This window comes from Epinephelus fuscoguttatus, linkage group LG13, assembly GCF_011397635.1.
Source record: "Epinephelus fuscoguttatus linkage group LG13, E.fuscoguttatus.final_Chr_v1".
Lineage (NCBI taxonomy): Eukaryota > Metazoa > Chordata > Actinopteri > Perciformes > Serranidae > Epinephelus > Epinephelus fuscoguttatus.
Genome location: NC_064764.1, coordinates 11,394,316 through 11,416,480, shown reverse-complemented (window position 1 = coordinate 11,416,480; position 22,165 = coordinate 11,394,316). Strand labels below are relative to the sequence as shown.

The 22,165-nt window shown below is 39.8% G+C and overlaps 1 protein-coding gene across 1 annotated transcript in view; it reads left to right on the top strand.

Annotated features, from left to right (window-relative positions):
* Window positions 1–4,461, top strand: part of LOC125900141 (receptor activity-modifying protein 1-like) — an 89,893-nt gene extending 85,432 nt beyond the window's left edge. The window contains exon 3 of the mRNA XM_049594943.1: window positions 2,177–4,461. Within this exon, the coding sequence (XP_049450900.1) occupies window positions 2,177–2,432 (256 nt within the window). The 3' untranslated portion in view covers window positions 2,433–4,461. The remainder of the gene's footprint in view (window positions 1–2,176) is intronic.
* The last annotated feature ends 17,704 nt before the right edge of the window (window positions 4,462–22,165 follow it).

Sequence of the window (22,165 nt, the reverse complement as noted above, 5' to 3'; positions counted from 1 at the left end):
CACACAAATACACTAGGTGTAATCGGTACTATGAGACCCCTCCCTCTCGCCGTCTCTAACGGCGAAGGACAAGTGTTTTGCATCTGAGCCACCTGGACAATCTGGTACGAGATGGTTCTCATACCCCAGCTCCTAGTTACACATCTTATTTGATCAAACTGCTATTTCTGAGGAGATGGTAAAGGTTTTGTAGTCGTTGTTGTTGTTGTTGTTTTATAATAATGTGTATTTTACAATATCTACAAATAAGCCTGTTTCCTTTCTGAAAGAAAAATAAGAGTTTAAGATTTCACCTTGCATAACAATATGAGAATTTCTGAATTTATTGAGGATAAATTATGTATTGTAATAGCATCTCCCTGGGATGAAAATGAAGTGAAGAATGGATTTAGGAGTTTGGCATTTCGTTGAAACATGCAGTACACACACACACAAACACACACGCACACTTTTTTTTAAACAGAAAACAAATACACTTTTCTTGTATTGATGATAATGTATTTTGAGGATCACAAGGGTTGTAGATTTTGTCAACACATAAAAGACCATGTAGTCCCACACAGAAATCATCAAGAGTTGTTGAGAATGTTGTTGCCCACTGTTACCTAAACCCCTTCCCCCAATAGTCTAATCATACATCAGACCTGTGAGGCTTTTTTTTTCTATTTATTCCCCAAGCTAAAGCATTGAAATGTTTCAGTAGTTAGTTCAGTAGGAAGAGAGATACTCAACACTTAAAGACTTTGGAAGGTCTTTGTTGAGCCTTTCCAAAACCAAAAACAAGGAATGGATTAAACAGTGTTTATCTGCTATAATGTAAGCTAAGCAGTAAATGTTAACATATCTTGTTAACTAGCTTACTCCTTACAGTAGTAACCTATCGTAGCATTGCTTCCAAGCTCAAGAGTTAGTATACCATTAGCTTTATTATCTTTATTTAATTTGGAGCAATTCACACCCCAGCAAACCCAAACAACACTGACATTAACCAAGATAGTCTTACTTTTTTTGATTAGTCCTCATTCTACAAGATTTTTCTATTGTTGCATGAAATGTGAAAGTATGAACAAGTCTGTAAGCTATGCAGCAGCATGTTAAAACAAAATAACAGTGTTTTTTCATAGCAGGAGGGGTGATGAGGGGGGATGCCATCACCTCTTGTTAGCAAAATGACCAAAATGCATCCCCCTTGTTAACCTGCCATCTCTCTCCATCCTTCACAAAGTCACTAACAGGCGAACCTTGGTCCAGACCCAGGTCCAGACACTGTCCTAACCGGACCCGGACCTGTAGCCAATAAATTATTGAGATTTATTACATTTTGACAAAGCACTTCTGTTTTAAACATCCCAGCATTTCTAGCCTTTGCAGCAACAACTTAGCAGCTCAGGAAACCCACAGACTGATTGCATACATTGTCTCAAATGTTGCTACTCAGTCAATCAAATCTGTGCATTTTGATAAGAATTGCAACTCGAATTCCTGTGTAGGATAAACGCACAAAGAGGGGAGATGAGAGGGGAGAGACAACAGCCAGAGAAATAAGTGAGTCAAGAGAAAAGTAATTTTGCATGGCTGTGCTAAAAAGAGAAAAGAAGACAGGGAAAAAGCATCTAAGCAAGAATAGACAGACTCTTACATGTTCATTCCTCCCACAGGCAGTTCAAAAGCAGTATGTCTGTATGTATCAATGGGCGATTTGAGGGGGCATGCCATTCCCGTTTTTGACAAATTGAGCAAAATGCATGCCCTGACATCTCACGTCTCCACCCCCTATAGAAGCAAAAAGAGTGGAGTGGCCAAGAAGTTAGTTGCCTGACTCATTGATCCTCTATCTGACTGAGGTCTGTGCAAGATAGAATCTATGGCCTCGATCATGGCTCTGAAATATCCGTTGCCTAGCTATGTATTGGGTCCTTGATGACAGCTTCTCATTTATTGCCAGTGACCGCTGTCCCTGTCAGATTGTGCTCCCTGACCCCCCTTCCCCCACCTTCCATCTGCTACTTGCTTCTTCCACAGACCACCATGGACAGCGCCATGGATTTACTGCAATTTAAAAAAGTTACTAAGAATTTTCAGTGGTACCTGCATATGTGACATGTAAGAACAAAGAGTTTAACAAGGTTGTCAGTTGATCGTTAATGTGTAATTGTTTTTTTTGTGTCACCAACAGGCTCTACGGCGAGCTGACAAACTGCACGTTCCTGGTGGCACGGAAGATGGAGTGCTTCTGGCCCAACAGGCTGGTGGATGAGTTCTTCATCCGAGTCCACAAGCACTACTTCCATGACTGCTCGCTGTCTGGTCGGCTTCTCAAGGACCCACCCAATCGCATCTTGGGTCCCTTCATTGTAGTACCCATCCTGGTCACCCTCCTCATGACGGCTCTGGTGGTGTGGCGGAGCAAACGCAGCGAGGGGATTGTGTAGTGAAGGGAAGGAGGGGGGGCAGGGTCACAAAACTCAAGACAATAGGTACTTTTTGTCCCTAAAGTTGTGTCGTATTTACCCTCAGTGACCAAAGGATCTCTTTTTCTGAGTGTTAGTGTTTGGGGGAAATGGTTTCAGTAGGACCAGAATCACTTTATTATGGACCAGGAAGAGGAGCTGGACAAGATAAATGTAAAACCAGACCCTACTTCAGTGATGTTTGAATGCACTGGCACCAATATGAATCCTTTGCAGCTCCCATCTATCTTTACACCAATAGTCTGACGTGGATTGAAATCATTCAGTTTGGTTTACAGGGAAAAGTGGAGCTGAACTGCACACCTTAGTCTGATGTGGACTGGGAAAGTGGCTGGTGGGAAAAAATGTAAATATATATTTAAAAAAAAACATTGAGAGAAACTGCTTGAAACAATTTTGGATGTGTTGATGATGCCGCAACTTATACAAGAGTTCAGCAACTATTTTTGGAGACCATGAAAATAACTGTTACCTACTATACAGCAGCAAAGGAATCAAATGCAGTGCTAAGCTTCCCCGGGAGACTTGATTCACACTTTTGCTAGGCTACAAAAGGACAGTTACTGCAACCTCTGTTAGGGAACCCAGGTATATCAGATTTTATGTGTATATTCATATATTGTAAATATACACAATATGTACATTATCAGTTTTATCTGTTCTTGGATTGTCAAAATGTCTTTGTGACACAACCAAGACAACAAACCATAGTACACTAAATGAATTTCTCTCAGATGCAGATTTTGTGTTTCCATGTCATGCAAAGGTACCTGATTTTAACAGATGTGCATTATATTCAAAATATATACATTCAATCATGCAGAAGGCTTCAATGTCAAGCTATAGTGGGAGTGGAATCTGTCTTCTCTCCTCTGTTCACATCAGACACCCTGGCCACAATCTCTCCTCTGAGTGGGAAACGAGGGGATGTTTCTATAGCATAATGCACACTGAACCAGCTGGAAAAAATGCAGGAGATGGTGTCACATACTAGACTGGCAGATGTGCAGTACAGGTGAGAGATGGCACAAGAGAGGACAGTCACAATACAGGGGTCGAGGCCCCAATTTGGACAGGCTGTGATGCTGTCTTGTTCTGCACCTTCCATCCTCCATCACCAAGGAAACTAAAATGAAGAAATGCCAGTGGACACACAGGTGGAAGTGGATGAGAGTTAAGACTTTGAAGGTCAACGTACACAGGCAGAAGATTTGAGACGGCAGACAGTAAATTAACCAAAAATTCTCTCATTCTGTCTGATTTTCCTGCCTCAAACACCTCCGTTATTCATGGTGTTTACCTTATTTACGGACACTATCCTAGCAATTACCACATTGATTGCATCCAATTTAAGCAGTTATGTGAAATGTTGAAAGAATGAAAGGAAAAATCAAAGAGTAGAAAATTCATAGTGGTGAAATCACAAGTCTAACTACAGAAGGAACATAAAGCAATGGATTAGCCAACGCACATCTCTGCTGAGCATTGCCTAAAGCACAGTTTGTGTATCGTGGACCTTAGGTTTCTATTGATTTATGATGTCCCAGTGTGGTAGATTGTGCTGTGTGTACTGCTTTCTCATTGATATTTTTGAATGCTTTCTTTCCTTTATAGATTCATTGACCTGTAACCTGCCTGTTAGCACAACACACTTTAAAGCACACCCACACTTCCCCAACATGATCTTACTTTGTACTTTGTGCCAAAAGCTCTTGGAAAACAGAGAGCAGCGTTTGCTACGAAATGTCTAATTTTCTGTTGGAGTGACTTCTAATGATTGAATTTTAAAGTCTGTGATCACGAAGAAAAGTTGAATAAAACATCTAATTAATGTGTCTGATACACAGAGGATTGGCACTTATGTTTTTCATAAGTTAGAGAGATAGTGCAAAAGGAATTTGATTACCATGTGTTAGATATGAATGATGAATCCTGCATTGATATACGCATGACTTAGTGCACAACACTGAGTCATAATGAATGCACTGGGTTCAAGCCCCCGTGTCATTTGCCGAAGTGTGAAAAACATGAGAGAGGATGAACTATATTTAGTAAAGTCTAAACAAAACAGAGGCCTCCTGTTTGAATGTCACAAAGCTTCATGTCCTGAGGAATTATCGGTATAATAGGATTTAGGTCTTATCACTTTCCCCCTTCCACATGGATGCACTGGGGAATAGCAGTGTTGCCTGGGCAGAGGACAAGCAAATGAAGGTGATACAGTATTATATCTTGCACTACATTTTGCTTTTGTTTTGGCCCTCTCAGGGGGCAGGTCAGCATAAATCACAAATCAGGAGTACACGTAGCTCAGAAGTGAATTAGAGCACATGGCTTATTCTTAATTGCTTCTCATTAGATCAAAGGACTAACTTGTTCTCTCTAGGTTAAAGTCTTCAAGTCTTTTGGGGCAAATCCAGGTGATGTCTCAAACTATTTGAGACAATTCCAAGTCAAGTGTCATGTCATAGTTCAAATCAAGTCTCAGGTCAATCAAGACAAGACTGAATCAGTTGTCAAGTCATTCATGAAGTATCAGTCATTTAAGACACGTATGGGAAAAGCCTCATTCAAATGTTATGTCAATCAAGACAAGTATAAGGCTATGTTTAGATTACAAGCAAATGTGGCCCAAATCTCATATTTTTTTGTTCTTATGAGACACCATTGAGTAGTGTGGACACAGAAATCAGAATTTTTCCAATCAGATCTGGGCCACGATCGTATGTGGTCCTATATCCAATACATCTGATCACTGGCCAAGCGACTGCTGGGAGAATGCCCATATCAGAAGTCATGTGTGTTTTTTCCCCACACGTGGTTTTTCCACATCATACTTCACTGTGATCAGTGAAGCAGATCACTCACTATACAGTGTCAAAGCGGTCCGTTGAAACTACAGAAGTCTGCTGTAGCCATACTGCTGCTCCAGTAATCTGCCCCTGTCGCCAGCCTATATAGCCCAACTACCAGGTTCTTTCTGATAGGGACAGCTTGCTTATATGCTGTGACGGAGTTGTTGTGAGGCGCTGAAAGAGATATTGGAATGTAGCCCCGGACATCAAGGTTTGGAAGAAAAGTTCCTCCGTGACACCCTCCACACTGCGGCCCCACCACTCCTGACTCCCCTCCTGGCTACATCTATCTCTCTCTCTCTCCACAGAACTACCAGCAAAAGCTGCTAATAGAGCTAATCGACTGTGAGCCCATTTGTACAACCTGTTATCTCCAAAACAAATGCCCATTGCTTTGAAGGGCCATTTCTGCTGAAAATAAGCTACACACTCTCCTAAACAGAAGTACTTGGCTAATTATTATGCAAAATGACATCATCGGACCTTAATATTATGACTACTGTGTGAACAGTCTGGGCAGAAAGATTGGATCTGGGGAAATAATCAGTAGGCCTGTAATGTCGACATAGTGTGAGCCAAGTGCAAGTCACAGGTACTTCGAGACAAGTTCAAGTCTCAAGTCATTTAAGAGAAGTGTAAGTTTTGTCATTTGAGACAAGTGCAAGTCACCAGAAATTTGAGACAAGCTTAAGTAAAGTCTCAGGTCATTTTAGATGAGTCAAGTGAGTTTTAAGAAATTCGAAACAAGTCTAATTCAAGTGACACCTCAAGACAAGTCCAAGTGTCAAGTCAGTCTTTCAAACCAAGTTATAAATAGAGTCTCAAGTTCATGAGGGTAAGTCTAAATCCAATAATCAATCCAGTTTTTTGTCACATGGCTGATGAGTCCTTCCAGTGCACAGACCTAATAATTAAATATTCAAGGTGTGTGGTTATGCAAGGTCTGCCCTGTTAATTATTTATTGTTCTGGGGTTTTACCAGTTAAGTCTTGAATGTTTTTGCTTTCATGTAAGTCTCAGTCTTAACTTTGCAGCTCTGTCATAGCACTGGACACATCAGGGTTAGGGGGACTCTCATCAATCAGCCAATTTGTACACATAACTGAAAGAAAAGTATGTAACCCTAGACAGCCTGCCACATGGAAATTTAATGAGAGTGCTTACTCCCCCTCCAGAGCCAGTCATGTGCTTAAAAGATAAGTTGCCATGACAGTTTTGATCTGAAAAAGAAGTCCTTGCACTATTAAATAATAATAATAAAAAAAGCTGTGTGCACACACTTCTCCCTCTAGGTTCACTCCAGACTCGAGTCAAAGCCCAGAAAGGTACCAAGTAGCTAAAGTGTTTTGTTAACAACAATACTCTTGTCCTCCTATCATTATTGGATGTGTAGGGTCTTTGAAACACCAAGAAAATACATCAAAACTTTGCACTTAACAAGCAACTTCCTGTTCAAGGCTCCACCAGTGATTAATTTGTCACCCTTCCCAATTTGGCATTTTCTACACTTTTGTTTATTCATTCCACAGTTCCTCTATTTATTGTTGCCAAGGATAAAGAATATGCCCCAATTTTGTCAAGTGTCATCTGCACTATACTTCCTCACTAAGTGCGTTAATGCTGTGACACATATTGTTTGGCCAAATTCCTCTCTATATAGCAGCGTCCCTCCACTTGTGGTAACATTGAAAGAGAGTTGAGAGTGACACTTTGATGTTAATTGGTAAGCTAAATCCCCAAAGCTGTCCCACAATGCTTTTGATGTTGTGGTTTAGGCTTTCGGCACATAATGCATTCTGAGATCGACATGACTTTTTGTAAAAAAAAAAAAAAAAAAAAAAAAAAATTATAAAATACATTCATTCTGAATTTGATGCCTGCAACACATTCCAGAAAAGTTGGGACAGGGATGACAAAGAACTGTGAAAGTTGTGAAATGCTCAAAAAACACTTGGAATATTCCACAGGAAAACAGGTTAACTGGTAATAGATTAAGGTCTCATTATTGGGTATGACAGGGGCATCCTCGAAAGGCTCAGTTGTTGACATGCAAGGGTGGTCACTTTGTAAAAAAGACGCATGGGGAAACAGTCCAACGGTTTAAGAACAACATTTCTTAAAGCTCACTTGAAAGGAATTCTGGATTTCACCATCAACAATCCATAATATCCTTAAAAGAAATCTCTGTGTGTAACAGGCAAAACTGAATCTAAGACCCTGTTTCTACAAATGCAAGTTAAGACTCTACCACGCAAGGTGAAAATCATACATCAGCAACATCCAGAAATGCCACAACTTCTCTGGGCCTGACCTCATCTGAGATGGACTGACACAAAGTGGAAAAGTGTGCTGTGGTCTGATGAGTCCGCATTTGAAATTGTTTTTGGACATCATGGACGTCCTGTCCTCCAGACTAAAGAGGAAAAGGACCATCCAGATTGTTACCAGTGCAAAAGCCATCTGTGATGATATGGGGGGGTGTTAGAGCCCATGGCATCAGGTGTAACTTGGACATCAGCGAAGGCAACATGAATGCTGAAAGGCAGATGCAGGTTTTGGAGCAACATATGCTGCCATCCAGGCATCTTTTTTCAGCCCCTTTTAATTCCAACAAGACAGTACCAAGCATCATTGTGCCTTTGTTAACTGTGCATAGTTATGCAGGTAGAAGATGAACTGATCTCGGAAAGGCATGAAGTTAAAGATGAAACATGCGTTTAGACATTTTAAGCACGATAAGTGTATTATTTTCATTTTGTACAATTTTAGAGTGAAAAAAATGAAAGGGAGCACCGTAAAAAGTTTGGGCACCCTGAGACATTTGAGCTCTTTAACAACTTTACCAGGGTCTCAGACCATAATTAGCTTGTTAGGGCTATGGCTTGTCAAAGTCATCACTAGGAAAGGCCAGGTGATGCAAATTTCAAAGCTTTATAAATATTCTGACACCTGAAACTTTGTCCCAACAATCAGCAGCCATGGGCTCCTCTAAACAACTGCCTAGCACTCTGAAAACTAAAATAACTGATGTCCACAAAGCAGGAGAAGGCTACAAGAAGATAGCAAAGTGTTTTTAGGTAGCGGTTTCCTCAGTTGTGATATTATTAAGAAATGGCAGTTAACAGGAACTGTGGAGGGCTAGTTCAGGTTTGAAAGACCAAGAAAACTTTCCAAGAGAGTGGCTTGTAGGATTGTTAGAAAGGCAAATAACTCACAACCACTCTGGAGTGGTGGTGCACTGTTCTACTGTGCAGTGACACCTGTATCCTGTGCCCTCACCACAAATTTCAGGGTCAGAAGTTAGACCTCATAGACCTCAAAAGAGCAGCGCATGCAAGACATCCCGAGAATCTCACAGAACTAGAAAATGTTTGAAATGAAGAATGGGTGAAAATCCCCCAAACAAGAAGGGAAAGACTCTTAGCTGAGTTACAAAAAGTGCTACTAAGTACTAACCATGCAGGGTGCCCAAATTTTGCTTCAGGCCCTTTTCCTTTTCTGTTATTTTGAAACTGTAAAAGATTAAAATAAAAAGTAATCTTGCGTAAGATATTGAAGAAATGTGTCATCTTTAACTTCATGCCTTTTGCAAATCAGTTCATCTTCTACTAACTTAACTACTACTTAACTACTTACAGTAAACTAAATTTTGACCAGGGGTGCCCAAACATTTGCATGCCACTGTAGTAAGCAAGAATGGGAAAGAATTTCACTTTCAAAACTTAAACAGTTAGTGCCCTCAGTTCCAAACGCTTAGTGAGTGTTAAAAGAAAAGGTGATGTAACACAGTGGTAAACCTGGTCACCTGCCCCAACTACAACTCCTACTAACAAATAGCAAACAATTTGAACATTAAGATGAACTGTATTCAATTGAATATAAATTGAAAATAATTTTTCAGTCACTGCATTCTTGTCATTTCAGTTTTACACATTGTCCCAACTTTTTGGGAATCAGGGTTGTAAAAATAACTGCAAATTAATTCTCAGCCATAATGTATATGTCACTTCATGGCCTTGGGTGCTGACATTTCTTGACTGTCACTTTTTTTTCATTAGCACAAATGATAGGTTAATAACAAGTACATGATGTGATGCCAAAATCCATGCTATCATAATACAAATGTAATGTGGTTAAGGATGTTTGCCGTCAGCCTTACACCTACGCTAACTCATTTTTTAAAGATTGGACTCTCCCCAGTGAATTATTCATGGAGGAGAAAGGCAACCTGAGGAGATACGGATGCTGAAGCCACACATGACTGCAAGGGCAGCAAATATTGTGACAGCAGCAATGAACCACCAAAATGTTAATTATTATATAATAATCAAGGACAGTGAGTGGGTTGAGGTCAGAGAGGTCAGGCACAAAGATGCAAAAAGTATTTTGCCTATTTTGTTGATCTCATACATTCAGTTTTAGTACTGTACTAGTCCATACCCATTGGTAGCTTTGTCACCTTCTACCTATGCCAATCACGCTGACAGTTTACGTGATTATGTACAGCATACCATACCATGACTTAGTCATACCAAAAATCAAAAAAATCCAAACATCCAGCCACAGGGGGAGCCACAGTGATCAGTCGTACTTTAGCCATTTTTAAGCATTTTTCTGTTGTTATAGCGCCACCCAGTTGCCAATTAGAGTTAAATTTCTCCAGTCACCTTGAGGCGTCCTGTTCTACATATCTACCAAGTTTAGTAAAAATCGATATGGCGGTTCGGCCTAGATAAGAAATTAGCTCTCTAGCGCCCCCATTTTGTTTGATCGGGTCAATAATGGAGGGGTCCCCTCAGATTATGTGTGGTCATATGCCTACAAAGTTGAGTGGTGATTGGTGAAACCCTTGAGATGTTATACACCTTTATGTGATGAGCCACGCCCTCTGCAATATTCATTGCCTTATAGAAGCTCAGTTTTAGTAAGTTTTCCAACTTTTGCCAAGAGGGAACTTTAGATATTGGTCCCTAGATTATGTTCACCCAGTTTCATGCAGATCGGTCAAACTTCCTAGGAAGAGATCGATTTTAAGTGTTTTTCAAAAAATTCAAAATGATGGAAAATCTATATAACTGGAAGTTATGGGTTCCTGGGGCAAGTTTGTTCCTCATGAGGAGAGGCATCTCTGTGCAAAGTTTCATGTCTCTACGACATACGGGGCATGAGATATGCCCATTCAAAGTTTGCAATTTCAATCGGTTGCTATAGCGACCCCCTTTGGCCAATTGATGTAATATTGCTTCATGCACATCCTCCCATGACCCTCTACCACTGTGCCAAATTTCACATGGATTGACCAAGTCAGTCAAGAGAAAAACATGGAACAGAGACACAGACACACCCACAGACAGAGTTTTCGTCATTATATAGTAAGATGATATGGTTATTTCAGGTTGTGGAACAACAGTGAAACAAGTCATATCACTAACTTGCACTATTTTTTGTTTGTGAAGCTACAGAGATTGTATTATAAAAAGTCATATAATATATATTATGGATTAGTGTCGCAACTGTACACAACAATACTGACTAAAGAAACACTGAAACCAACAGTACAGAATAAAAAGAAATATGCAAAACACTTACATGAATGAAAATAATTTTTTAAGAAATTATTTATTCACTTTAAACAGCATATAACCATCAGACTCAGTTCTTACAGTGCCAAAGTATACATAACTGTTCTTCCAGAAACATCATGACCCCGTTCATGTTTCTAAACTCCTCTGAAAAGGTGATGTATAGTAATCCTTATCAGGGAAGCTGTGTTATTACCTGCACACCTTTAGCTGCCTTTTTAAAGGATTTTTATGTGACCATTTTCAGCATTCACAACAGAAGGGGGTAACATTCTACATTTTCCAATTATTTTATCTTTATTTTTTACAGTAGCATTCACTTGCAGCCAAAGAATGCTTGAGAGAAATCTGACATTGCCATATTTGGTTTCCATGTTTTCACAGCACTTAGAGTTTTATCACACAGAGAGACACACAGCTTATCAACCCTGTCTATCTGGGTCACTTGCACTGAAACTTTTTAAGATCAAAACTAGAGCAATGTCTTAATGGCTACATTTACTCTCCAGTCTACATAAAATGTGTGCACTAACTGAGGTAATATAACCAACTGTTACATGCACGCAGACAGAATCTTTAAACACTTTGCCAGGGGCTGCACTATTTAAAGTAATGGGCAAGGCAAGGCAAGGCAGCTTTATTTGTATAGCACATTTCATACACAAGGTTACTCAATGCAAAAGTGCAGAAAAACAAAAAGACAGCTTACTAAAATACAGCATAAAACAACAATTTACTTTAGAATGACTAAAAGAGCATGCATTGCAAATGAAAGATAAAAATGTAAAGGTGCTTTAAAAGAGCTTGATCATGAGCATGAGAGAAGAGGAGTGTTTTTGACCTTGATTTGAAAACATTCACATTTGAGGCTGACTTCAGTTCTATTGGTAGCTTATTCCATTTATGTGCAGCATAACAGCTAAATGCTGCTTCACCGTGTTTAGTTTGAACTCTGGGCTCCACTATCTGACCTGAGTCCGTAGATCTCAGAGCCCTACTGGGTTTATATTCCATTAACATTTCCTTAATGTATTCTGGACCTAAACCATTAAGTGATTTGTAGACCAGTAGCGGAACTTTGAATTCTATTCTATAGCCGACTGGGAGCCAGTGTAAAGACTTCAGAACTGGAGAAATATCCGATCTCTTCATTCTGGTCAGAACCCGAGCTGCAGCGTTCTGAATGAGCTGCAGCTGTTTAATGCTCTTTTTGGGAGAGTCCAGTCAGAAGACCATTACAATAGTCAAGTCTACTGGAGATGAGAGCATGGATGAGCTTCTCCTGGTCTGTTTGGGACATGAAACCCTTCACTCTGGATATGTTCTTAAGCTGGTAGAAGTCTGTTTTGGTGATTGATTTGATTTGACTGCTAAAGGTCAGATGTGAGTCTATCAACACAGCAAGGATTCGGACTTGGTCTTCGGTTTTTAAAGACAGTGACTCAAGGTATTTACTAACAGCAATCCGCTTTCCTTTACTGTCACAGACAGTTACCTCAGTTTTGTTGTGATTTAGCTGAAGAAAGTTTTGGCTCATCCAGTTATTTATTTGTTCTGAACAGTGACACTACAACTCTATTAAACTGTAGTCATCTGGGGACAGTGATAGGTATAATTGTGTGTGATCTGCATAACTATGATAGTCAACATTAAAGTTCTGTAGAATTTGACCCAGAGGTAGCATATATAGGCTGAACAAAAGGAGTCCAAGAACTGACCCTTGAGGAACTCCATATGTCCTAGCCGTTCGACTGGATTCATAACTTTCGATGTTCACAAAATAACATTTCTCCAAGTAGGACCTGAACCATTTTAAAACGGTTCCATTGAGTCCTGCCCAAGTTTCTAACCTGTTCAACAGTATACTGTGATCTACAGTGTCAAACGCAGCACTGAGATCCAATAAGACTACAACTGATACCATGCCTGAGTCAGTGTTCAACCTTATATCATTTAGCACTCTAATAAGAGCCGATTCTGTATTGTGATGAGGTTGGAAACCTGATTGAAATTTGTCAAAAAGTCCATTAAAGTTCAAGATTTGAGATAGGTCTATACTTTGCTAACATGGAAACATCTAGCTTTCTCTTTTTTAAGAGTGGCTTAATAGCAGCTACTTTTAGGGGTTTAAGAAAAGTGCCTGACTGAAATGAGCAATTGATTATTTGCTGCAAATCAGTTAAGACAGACATCACAATAGTTTTAAAGAAGTCAGATGCTATAGTGTCAAGACATCAAGTTGATGGTTTAAGCTGCTGAACCATTTCCTCTATAGTTTTAAGGTCAACGGTATTGAATTCTGACAAGGTTGTTGAGTTATTCCTGGGTGGTTTTAGGAGTTGCATCATTTTATAATTTTGCTGATTTGTGCTGATATGTACCTTATGGATTGCATTTTTTTTTCTCACTAAAGTAGCGAGCAAATTCATTGCATTTATCTGTTGAGAGAAGTTCTGGAGCTATCTGATTTGGGTGGTTAGTAAGCTTATCAAGCATAGCAAACAAAGTGTGAGTATTGTTGATGTCCTTACTAATGATTTCTGAAAAGTTTCGCTGTCTAACCATAAATAACTCATGGTTGAAATTACAAAGACTTTGTTTGTAGAGGTCATAGTGAATTTGAAATTTAGTTTTTCTCCACTTACGCTCTGCTTTCCTGCACTCTGTTTTTAAGGCCTTTACCATCATACTGTTCCTCCATGGTGTTTTCTGTCGGCTCAAGGTTGTCTTAGTTTTAGTTTTAATAGGAACAACAGCATGCATGACATTTGAGATTTTCAAATTGAACTTATTCAGGAGTACAGGTTCATCACATTTTTATGTTACCTACAGTGCAAGGATGATATCATGTGTTTAAGCAATGCTTTTCCTGCTGTCTCATGTCTTTTCTCTCTATCACTTCAGCAGCCATGAGAATCTTTGTCCCTCAGGAGAAGAAAACCACTGCCTCAAAGCATGACACTGACCTGGTTAAAGTGTTTACTGTGGTTAGGTAGATTAGATGGCACTAACTGATTGTAACAAGGACACTGACATACACAAGCATGTTCTTTCACTGCTTTCTAAGTAGAGGAATTGAACTGCAGGCAGATGCTTGAGCCTGTACCAGATACCACACTAAAAATATACAGGGGCTATATTCGGCTGTAATTTTCATCTGGATTAATTGAGTCTGGTCTTTGAAGACTAATCCACAGATCACTAACCTCCTGCCTTATGTGTTTCTCCCTCTGACAGACGCCCTGTTGCTTCTGTACAGTATGTCTCAGCTGCAAATCATAAGAGCAGGTCTGTTTATATCAAGGCAGAGAAAGTAAACGGAAGCCTCTCTTTGGAGAGGGATACAACCTTTGTGACATGAAACGGGGTCCGAAGACAAAAGAGGGGAAAGACAGATGTGAAGAACCTTGTTCCCTCACTTTCTCCTTTTATAGTTCAAATATTGTCTGCTTTTTATGACATCATCAAAAGTTATTCCAGCATCAGATCTCGTGGTCAATATGAAATGTTATTTGTACCATCTGAAATAAAATGAGACTTTACGCAATGTGGTCCATTTAGCAGCTGTTCTGGAGTTTCCAATCATGTCACGTGATCTGGAAATGTAGATGTTACTTTAGACCAGTGGTTCCCAGCTGGTGGGTGGTGGTCCAAAAGTGGGTCGTGAGTCCTTTCTGAATGAACCGCAAGTTTGCGAAAACACAATTAATTTTTAAGTACAACAATATTAAACTGTGTGTACCTAATGACTACAGAGAAAACTAGACCCCGTGGCCGGACCAGTTGGGAACCACTTGATCAGACTAGAATTGTTCAAGACACTCCCACAACATGCTATTGTGTGCTCACCCTTTTCTTTCATAAGTTAACGTGTGCTCACTGTTTTCTGATCCAGACGTTGAGGAGGTTTTTTACCCTGAGCTGAAATATCCACAGAGGTCTGTTCCTTTCCAAAACAAACAGACCCAGTGATAAAAAGCCGTAAAAACACTGACTAAAGCAGTTTCATGTTACAAATCAGTGTAACTCCAGTGCTGCACATTGCGGTTGGGCTTCTTACAACAGTGCGTGACACATAAACACAAATAGCCTTATCTGGAGCCAGTGTTTGGTTTGTCCGTTCTGGGTTACTGTAGAAACATGACCACAAACTAAGACCCACTCCCTGTGTAGATATAAATAGCTCATTTTAAAGTAAGGAGAACACAACACTTCTTTTTTTCAGGTTTAAACACTAAAGAAAACATACTTATTATAATATATTTAATTTCTGCCAATATATTCTCCTAAATCTTACACAATGGTCCTTTAATTGTTCAGGCGCTTTGAATCATATTGTATAATTTCCATTAGTATGTGACTTATTTTAAAGATAAATTGTTTAATGGGAACCTATGATGCTCTTCCATATTTTGTGTCTTTTAAATTAAGTTACAGGAGGTTCATATTAAACATGACCATAGTTTAAAATAATGAAACTTTTTCCTACTCTGGTTACAAGCTGAAATCAAAGCGAGGCAGATTTTTTTATGTCATCATCTGCTCCACATTATGTAGCCCACACTGCTAAATGAAGCTACAAGCTAACGTCAGGGAAATGTTATCTCTGTTGCTGATGTTGTAAATTTCTCCTTGATTTTGGATCGGATTCCTGCAGGAACACGTCTGGGTGTGTTAGAAGCTGTTATTGGTAGTACAGTCATTCCCCATTGTGAGCTGACATAAAAAGTTTCTCCATGAGGACAAGAAAATATCACTACGCTTAATGGGGAATACTTTTTTTTTTTTTTTAAGTTTCCTGCAACCACAGTTCATCTTGTCTCTAGCTGTGAAGTTGGAAATGAAGAACATGCTGGAGATTAAAAAACAAAAAAAAAACAATGGCGGAAGTTAGGGTGGAACAAGATGCAACTGAGTGGCTAATGTCAGAAAGTGCTCCCACTCGCCTCCTCCTGATGTCCCCAGCAGACGTCATAATGTCATTCACAGATGTCCGCTGGTAGTATTAATGCATGTTATTTTCAGTGTTCTGTACGTATGTCAGAATTCAATTCCTCCTGTTCCCAAAAGTCTCTGGTGTATTTCTGTCTTGCTCACAATTTCCCAGAGGAACCCAAAGCAACATTTTATTCTGCCAACAGGCAGTCTGGGAGATGAGACACCAAAAAGAATTGGCCAAAAAAGTAGATTAACTAATCTGAGTTTCCAGTTGGCTCAACAATAAAAAAAAATCTCTTCCCTGTGCTTGTGAAACTGTGGGATCAATTCTGTTAGTTGATTTGGTCCACTCTTTATCAGTTCCATGTCAGCATGATCTATGTTATGAAAAACAAACAAACAAAACAAATCACCAAGCACATATTGTAGGTGTATGGATGTATCTGTGAGTCATGCAGCACCATTTTATCTTCTCAGTTACATGAAGCTGTTTCATCAGATCAGTCTCACGCTCAGCACTCAAAGGACAGTGGCCTGTCTCAAGAGACAGACAGGGGAAGGGAAACAGGGAGGAGGAGGTAATACATAAAGCTAATCGGGAGTAAGTAACTGAAAGAAGGTCTTAAGAGTAATTACATGAATTTATTTAACATAGTAACAGACGTAACAGCAGCCCACTGTTCAAGACCAACAAAAGTGGGTGTTATTAATTCATTTTATGTGACCGCCTATCCTGTGGGGGGTTGTGGGGAGGCTGGAGCCTATCCCAGTTGACACTGGGCGAAAGCAGGGTACACCCTGAACAGATCGCACGACTGCCACAGGGCTGACACATAGAGACAGACAACCATTCACACTCACATTCACACCTATGGGCAATTCAGAGTCACCAATTAACCTGCATGTCTTTGGACTGTGGGAGGAAAGCAGAGCGCCTGGAGAAAACTGACACTAACACAGGGAGAACATGTGAACTCCTGACCACTGCACTGCACCATCAACCCCAACCAAGTGGTTTTTGTGACTTAAAGGGATAGTGCACCCAAACATGAAAATTCACCCATTATCTACTCACCCTCATGCCAATGGAGGATCAGGTGAAGTTTTAGAGTCCTCACAACACTTGCGGAGATCCAAGGGGAGATGAGGTAGCAGCACAACTCCACCTAATGGAGGCTTATGGCGCCCCAGATTCAAACGTCTAAAAACCTCTCGGTTAGAGCTACAGGCTACAGTGAGGCTAAAAACAGAGTTCAAATGACATTTTTCCAAACAACTTTTTATGTCGGGGCTTCAGGACACTTGGATCACTACGGATGAGCAGTATGGAGATATTTTATGGTTTCAATTATGTGTTTTTGGATGTTTGAATCTGGGGCGCCATAAGCCTCCATTAGGTGGAGTTTTGTTGCTACCTCCTCTCCCCTTGGATCTCCGCAAGTGTTGTGAGGACTCTAAAACTTCACCTGATCCTCCATCGGCATGAGGATGAGTAGATAGTGGGTGAATTTTCATGTTGGGTGCACTATCCCTTTAACATAACCACACATTAACCACAGAGTTGTCTCTACATAAAAACTGAAATGTAAAGAAACGTACATTTTTAACATAACTACTTCAAATGCAGATGTTTATTCTGGCATTTGCGTTGCTCCCAGAGGTCATGACAAAGTCTGATTGGTTGAACTTAAAAATGTGAAAGTCCTCAGTCAGCTGAGTTAAATTTAAAGAATTTTACAGTCAATGAACAGTGCAAAGAAATGCACCAGAAAAGGTAAAGAAGAAAAAAAAACTGCTAGCTATTAAAAAATCTTATTTTTAATATCTAGCTAATTTTACTGTTTACAAAAAAACTCCCAAAATCCATTTTTTTCCTATTCTGTCTGTAAAGTTCAGGTCACAGTCATGATAAAGGAAGTGTATGAAGGGAAAAAACAGTGACTACATGTACTATTGGCAGGAAACAATACCAGGATACTGATATGTCCATCATCATCCTGTCCTCTGCACTGTGTGAACTCATGAATTCTCTGTGAACGCTGCCATCAAAAATAAACTGCTCATTTAATAAACAACAGATAGATTAACAGTCTGCCTTTTCAGTGACTTCACCAACCCATTTCATTTTCTGTCAAAAAACATTATCTCTACTGATTGCAGTATCCTCCACTGGGTTCATAAACACAGTAGGAGGATGTTAGAGGGAGCCAGTTGGGATTACTTTGCCTTTTGATACTAATTAACAAGCAAATGTATGAAACCTCAGAAATTGCTCATGAGGTCATTGTTGTAGGATGCAGCTGACAGCAACATATACACACAGGTGACTTTATAGAGCTATCTCTGTTAAGAGTTCACAGGAGAGTGAAGAAAAAGGAAACTTTCTTTTTCATTTCAGGAGATTTGAGATCATACTGAAATTAAGTTTAGTGACTCACATGCAGTTTTTTTTAATTTACATTAAGTAAGTGCAATATTTCTAAATGTAATTTCTTCACCATCTTTCATAAATTCTTTCAGAATTTCTTCCCTTCCCTGAGCCGTGCACTGCTGCATCAATTTTGTGCTGCAAAGACACAGTATGTACTGTCTGTGAGAAAAGAAATGTGCTCTCAGGTAGAGCTCTATAATAATAGCCACTGTCTCACACAAACACTTGCCTTTCTATACATTAAAGGTATACTATGCAGGATTTTTCTAAGAGACCATAATTGGCTCATACAAAGGTAATTCTGCGTAATCATCACTTATGACCCTCTCATGGTGTGTGTCAGTGTATCTGTCTGCAGAGACTCTGCCCTCTACCTGTATTTCCTTATTTTCTCATGTTTCTGGACATTTCTGGGCACAGTGTGGGATTTTACGAAAAGTTAGTGACCAGGTGCCAAACTGTAAGCAGAATGTGTCCGAAGCAATCTATGAAAATGGTGGACACAGTGCTGAAATAAACGCAAATATAGCAATTTCTGCATAGTGTACCTTAAAAAAGGTCACATTCAAGCTGGCAGAGAAAGCAGCTCTTCTGTGTTTCATCCAGCCCAGCTGCCAGAATAAAATGTTAGCTTTGTATGTGTATGTGTCTGTCCATATCATATGTATCATATGAATTTTTCTAATGTGACATGGGTCTAATTACATTTATATGAGCTGCTGACTTTGCCATCAGGAAGTGAAAGGGATGGGGGATGGTGGGTCACCCAAGCGAGACGGCTGCCAAGCTGCAGATCATTGCTCAAGACCAACAAACAACAATACCTGTGTATTAGTTATCCAACACTGCTTTTCTAGCAGCAATCATGGCACCAAAACCATGTATATTAAGCCAAAACACAATCTTTCCCAAACCATAATTAAGTGGATTTTGTGCCTAAACCTACTCATACATTAACCAGAACACTGTTGTAATGTATCTGCTACATAATAATGTACAAATGTTACATATCCGTGGTTTAAATTTAAACAACAGAGCAGTATTTTTCAGCAACAAGTGATGGACTAAGTCAATCTATATAACGCCCTTGGATGTGTGCAATCCTGTGTGGCACCCATAATGCTCTTTTATGTGTGCATAATGATGTCGTGGGTGTGCATAGTGAGTTAGATATGCGTAACACTGTACAGTCTTCACAGTAGTTTGAAACTTAAATAAGATTGAGATGTGCAACTTGTTGCTTTTTGTTCCAAGTGTTTAAGTAATGTTTTGACAATTTAATCTTCTATCACCATGTGAAGCACTTTGATTTGCTTTCCTGTGTAAAATACTGTGTGGATAAGTTTTGTGACTTGTGATGTAATTCATGCATGTCAATAATCAGGGCCTCCCATCCATCACTCAGGGGCATGATCTCCAAAACCATAGGTAATAATGTCAAAAGTGCATGTTCGTCCGACATTAACGTTTGTTGCAATTCAACAAAGCAATAAGACTGGAAATGCAGCTTCATTTAATTACAGTAATGTACTCATTGTTTTTGCTTCTGTAAAAGTTGGCATGACTAAATGTATTACTGTTTGCAGCCTGCCAAGCTAATCTCACAGAACAATGAAATGCCTCCCACGGCTGGAGCGAGCATGTGGGCAGCCTTTGAAGCGGAACACAGGAAATGGAGAGGCGCCTACTGTTTGAGACACACACTGTGGAACATACATGGACACGTGTGGGCCTGCACATATCTACCCATTCATTGCACATACAGACATGGAGACACCTGGACACGGCTGTACAAATGCAGATAAAAAGACACAACCTCTGACTTAAGATCAAGGTTAGCTCTCCTTGGGTTGCTTTATCACATGCAGCTGCTTCACAGAAGAAGTGATCCAGGCAGCATTTACAGCTTCTACTATAGCTGTAAGTAAGCCCCATTGACATGCACATTGTTAGATTGAAATCAACATGTTGGTTTTGTGTCTGATAAGGTCACTTTTACATAAAGGCTCCAACAGTAACCTTAGTATGTCGGACCTCGTAGGAGTTCTGAACTCTTTCCACCACAATAGTAACCAGATCAGCATCCCCTCACGACGAACATTATTTAAGTCTTCAGTTCTGCAGACTGTGAGAAAACCAAAAGCATTCCTCTTCCATGGCAATATTATTATCCAATTTACGACTGCTATTCAGGGGTGCTGCTACTTTTTCCATAAAGAACCTGTCAGGTCTGAACAAAGCTATTAAGAACATTTACATAATGTTCTCCATTGACTGAATGACACAAAGCGATCACTTTAATATGTCTAAAAAGGGCTCAGTCATGACAGACTGAGCCATGCACCACTGCAGTTTACAACTGTATGTGTTCTCATATAAGAAATGTGTTCTCATTAAAGGCGTCATGATGACGTCTCATTGTAGACACATAAACCCATAAACAAAGAAATCTTTATGACTGATAGCTATGGATTCTAGCATTTATTAATTACATTCAGATTTCCTGCTTGCAGTGACACAACACAATGCAGACAAACGACTATATGTGCTTCTAATTATACTGACAGTCTCAAAGACTGTGGCATCTGGTGAGAAAACTTTTTGAAGCTAAGTCAATGTATATAACGCTGCTAGATGTGTGCTGTTTGGCACCCATAGTGCTCTTTTATGTCTGCATAATGCTGCTGTGGGCGTGCATAATGTGTTGGATGTGCATAATGCTGTTCACTGCTCACTGTGGTATATCTAACTCACCGCTGCTATCCAGAGGTGCTACCACTCTTTCCATGAAGATCCTGACAAGTCCGAATGAAACCATAATAAAGACCATTTATATAACAGCTTCCTTTGTCTGAATGATTCAACGCCATCACTTTAACAGACTTCGGTAATGTTTGAAAAGAGCTCATGACACATAGAATAAGTTCAGAAAGGGTAAATGTCTGGCTCCAGCAAAAAGTTGACATGTTCCTTTGTCTAAAACAGAACAGCAACAACAGCTGGCATCAATATCATGTGGGACCATAATTTTCTAAGCAATATCCACCTGACTTCTCCCTACCATTAACCTTCAGGACGTCAACACTTCTCAATCCAGTGATGGGAAGTAAAGCAATTTCTGACCTGGACCCCAATATTTTTCCTATACATTTCCTGCCTTTGGTACTCTCTGCTAGTGTGGTTCCACAGTGGCATTTTAGTCAGAAGCAATAGGTATGTTAAGAGCTGCAGAAATGAGGTGCAGCTTGGAAAGAGCTAGAATCAGCCAGCGTAGCGGATGAGATTAAGTTTGCATACAGCTGAGCGATGGGAGAGGAAAGACTGAGAAGCAGGAGAGAAATGAGCAACTGGCACCGAACGCCCACCAGGTCACCACAACAAACACACAGACAGACAAAAGGAGAAAACACACTCTCGCAAACACACATATACTGTGTGCACACACATATATGGTAAATTAAGGAACAAAGAGGGACCTCTGGCATCTGATTCATCTCTTACTAATGTCTGGCTTCAGGGCTGACTGACATATAGTATTTCTGACTTCCCTATCATGCTCCATACATGCACACAAGACACTCAGATTAACCTGCCATATATCTGTAGGTATACTGGGACACAACAGTTGTTCTACTCCAGGATGTTGTTTATTAAAGTGTGCTCTAGGTCTTTTTACTACAGCCGATGAACATGTAATTGTAGGAGAGGAGGAGATAAAGGAGGAATGAAATGAAAGAGCTTAGGAACAATGCTACTGTCTTTACAGCAGTAGAGTAGAAAAAAGAAAGGAAAATAGAAGTAGGATATTTGCCATAACAATAACCTGATCTGCATGTCACCAGAAAGAGAGGATAAGTACAGCTACATAATCACTCTGTTGAGACTCTT